This window comes from Lipotes vexillifer, unplaced genomic scaffold (genome assembly GCF_000442215.2).
Source record: "Lipotes vexillifer unplaced genomic scaffold, Lipotes_vexillifer_v1.1 scaffold36, whole genome shotgun sequence".
Taxonomy (NCBI): domain Eukaryota; kingdom Metazoa; phylum Chordata; class Mammalia; order Artiodactyla; family Lipotidae; genus Lipotes; species Lipotes vexillifer.
Window position 1 is genome coordinate 1,590,206 of NW_006792448.1, and position 2,056 is coordinate 1,592,261.

Genomic DNA, 2,056 nt, shown 5'->3' on the forward strand with positions numbered 1-2,056 from the left:
GTGGGTGGGAGGTACAGAAAAGGGGCGTTAGGTGGAGCATTCACCCTCCCCTGCCCTCTTTCCCAGAGACTTGGGAGTTGGGAATTTATCCAGTCTGCCAGGGCCACTCAGCCTGGTCCCACTTACAGGACTGCAGATAACTCTGGTAACAGCCATATTGCTCAGGAGAACAGCCCTGAGTCATTCCCACAGCTTTTTGAACAACTAGGGCCACACTAATGGTATAAGAAGCGGGTGCTAGGTAGGTTTTTCTCTTTTGAATTATTGATTAGACTTACTTTCTCATGTGATATTTAAAAGATTTAACACCTTCCCGGGGCAGGGGAGTCTCTTGCTGTGATAAATGCCTGTTACAGGGCTTTCTGCATGCCATCCTTCAGCTTCCTTTCCTGAGGGAGGCTTAGCCTCAGAGGAAGGAAAGGAACACGGGATCTTGTTAGGCTATCGGGGCATCAATCTCACCCCTCATTTTAAAGATGATAAAATGGTCTGTCCCAGTGGTTCTCTTAAGAGGGGGCCTGGGACCAGCGGCATCACTGGGATCATGCTAGAAATGCAGATTCTTGGGCTTCAGCCCAGACCTGCTGAATCAGCAGCTCTGGGGTGGGTCCAGCAATCTGGGTTTTAACACACCCTCTGGGGATTCTGATGCCCACTCAACTCTGGTCAGAGCCAGAGGAAACTTCAGCCACCATCTGGTCTCAGTCCCTTGAACCACACCTGAGAAAGCAAAGGTTCCAGGGGTACAAAGTTGTACCTCGAGCCAGAGTGAGGACCCAGGGCTCCTGCCTCCAAGCCCAGTGCACCTTCACCAGGCAGTGCCGGCTTGTCCTGGGAGTGCACACTGCTAGCAGAAGGAAGATCACCCAGGCTCTGAGTGGAGTCTTAACTCCTGAACTTAATAACTAGACGCACCAGTAATCACCACACCCCAGGGCCCTTCTCATTTCTGCAGAATCACTTGTCTCCATGCCTGGTCCCAAATCTCCCAGAAATGACCGCGTGTGTGGTGCAGTAGTGGGAAGGACCCTGGACCAGCCTCTAAACTCATTGTGAGCCTTCTCTGCTCCATCCTCAGCTTCCTCGTTCATTGAGTAAAAGGGTTATACCCAATGACCTCCTAGCTTTGTGATCCTGTGGCTCTGTGATGAATGTGTGACCAAGTGCCCAGTTATCCATGTTCTTGGTGTTCTGTGGGAAATTTTGAATCCCATGTATTCCAGAGCCCTATCAGCAATTTATGTGTAATTATCAGACTTTAAATTACCTGACTTCATCTCAAACACACAGTTAAATATTTTACCTAGAAAAATTTAAATACATTCCAAAACTGTGTTTCAGTGGTATTTTTGACTGTATACAGGCAGTGTTTTCTCTACTAGCACTGGCAATTGACGGCTTTCCGTATGACCAAAACAACGTTCTTGGTCTGTTCTCCAAAGCACTAGTCCACGTGACGCTCCTTAGAAGAAAATGGCAAGGAGGCCTCTCTAGAAAAATAAGTTTAGGATATCAGGCATTTTATATTCTCTCTTGGAAAGTCAAAAGATACATTAACATATTAGGGTTCCAGGAAGTCCTGTGTTAACAACATGTTTAAAATTGTTAACCCCGCACTTCCACAAAGAAGGGTTTCATAGCCAAATACACCTAGAAATACCAACCCCACTGAGTCACTTAGAGGATTGCGACCATACAGGCACCATGTCAGATCCTTGGCACCGATAACTTGGGGGTCTGGGTTCAAGTCCAGGCCCCAGCTTTGACCACTTGCTGACATAGTCAGAACGTATACTGTGTGTCCCGTCGTTAACACGGGAAGGTTGCTCTTAGCTTCCCAGGTGGACGGGGCAGGTGGTTCAGGAAGGTGGAGGAGGAGGCCCCCCGGGGACGCTGCCCGGTCTCCAGGGAGTGATGAGTATGTCGCCGGGCTGCCTTCCAGAGGCAGGAGCTGGAGTCGGAGAACAAGAAGCTGAAGAATGAGCTGAACGAGCTGAGGAAAGCCGTGGCCGACCAAGCCTCAGAGCACAGCGCCGCCCACGGCACCCCTGACAGC

The 2,056-nt window shown here is 49.6% G+C and overlaps 1 protein-coding gene across 1 annotated transcript in view; it reads left to right on the forward strand.

Moving 5' to 3' along the window:
- The window catches only part of MYO5B (myosin VB), a 231,381-nt gene that overhangs the window by 197,328 nt on the left and 31,997 nt on the right, over positions 1–2,056 (forward strand). Inside the window, 1 exon segment of the mRNA XM_007465591.1 lies at positions 1,943–2,056. Coding sequence (XP_007465653.1) covers positions 1,943–2,056 — 114 coding nt within the window.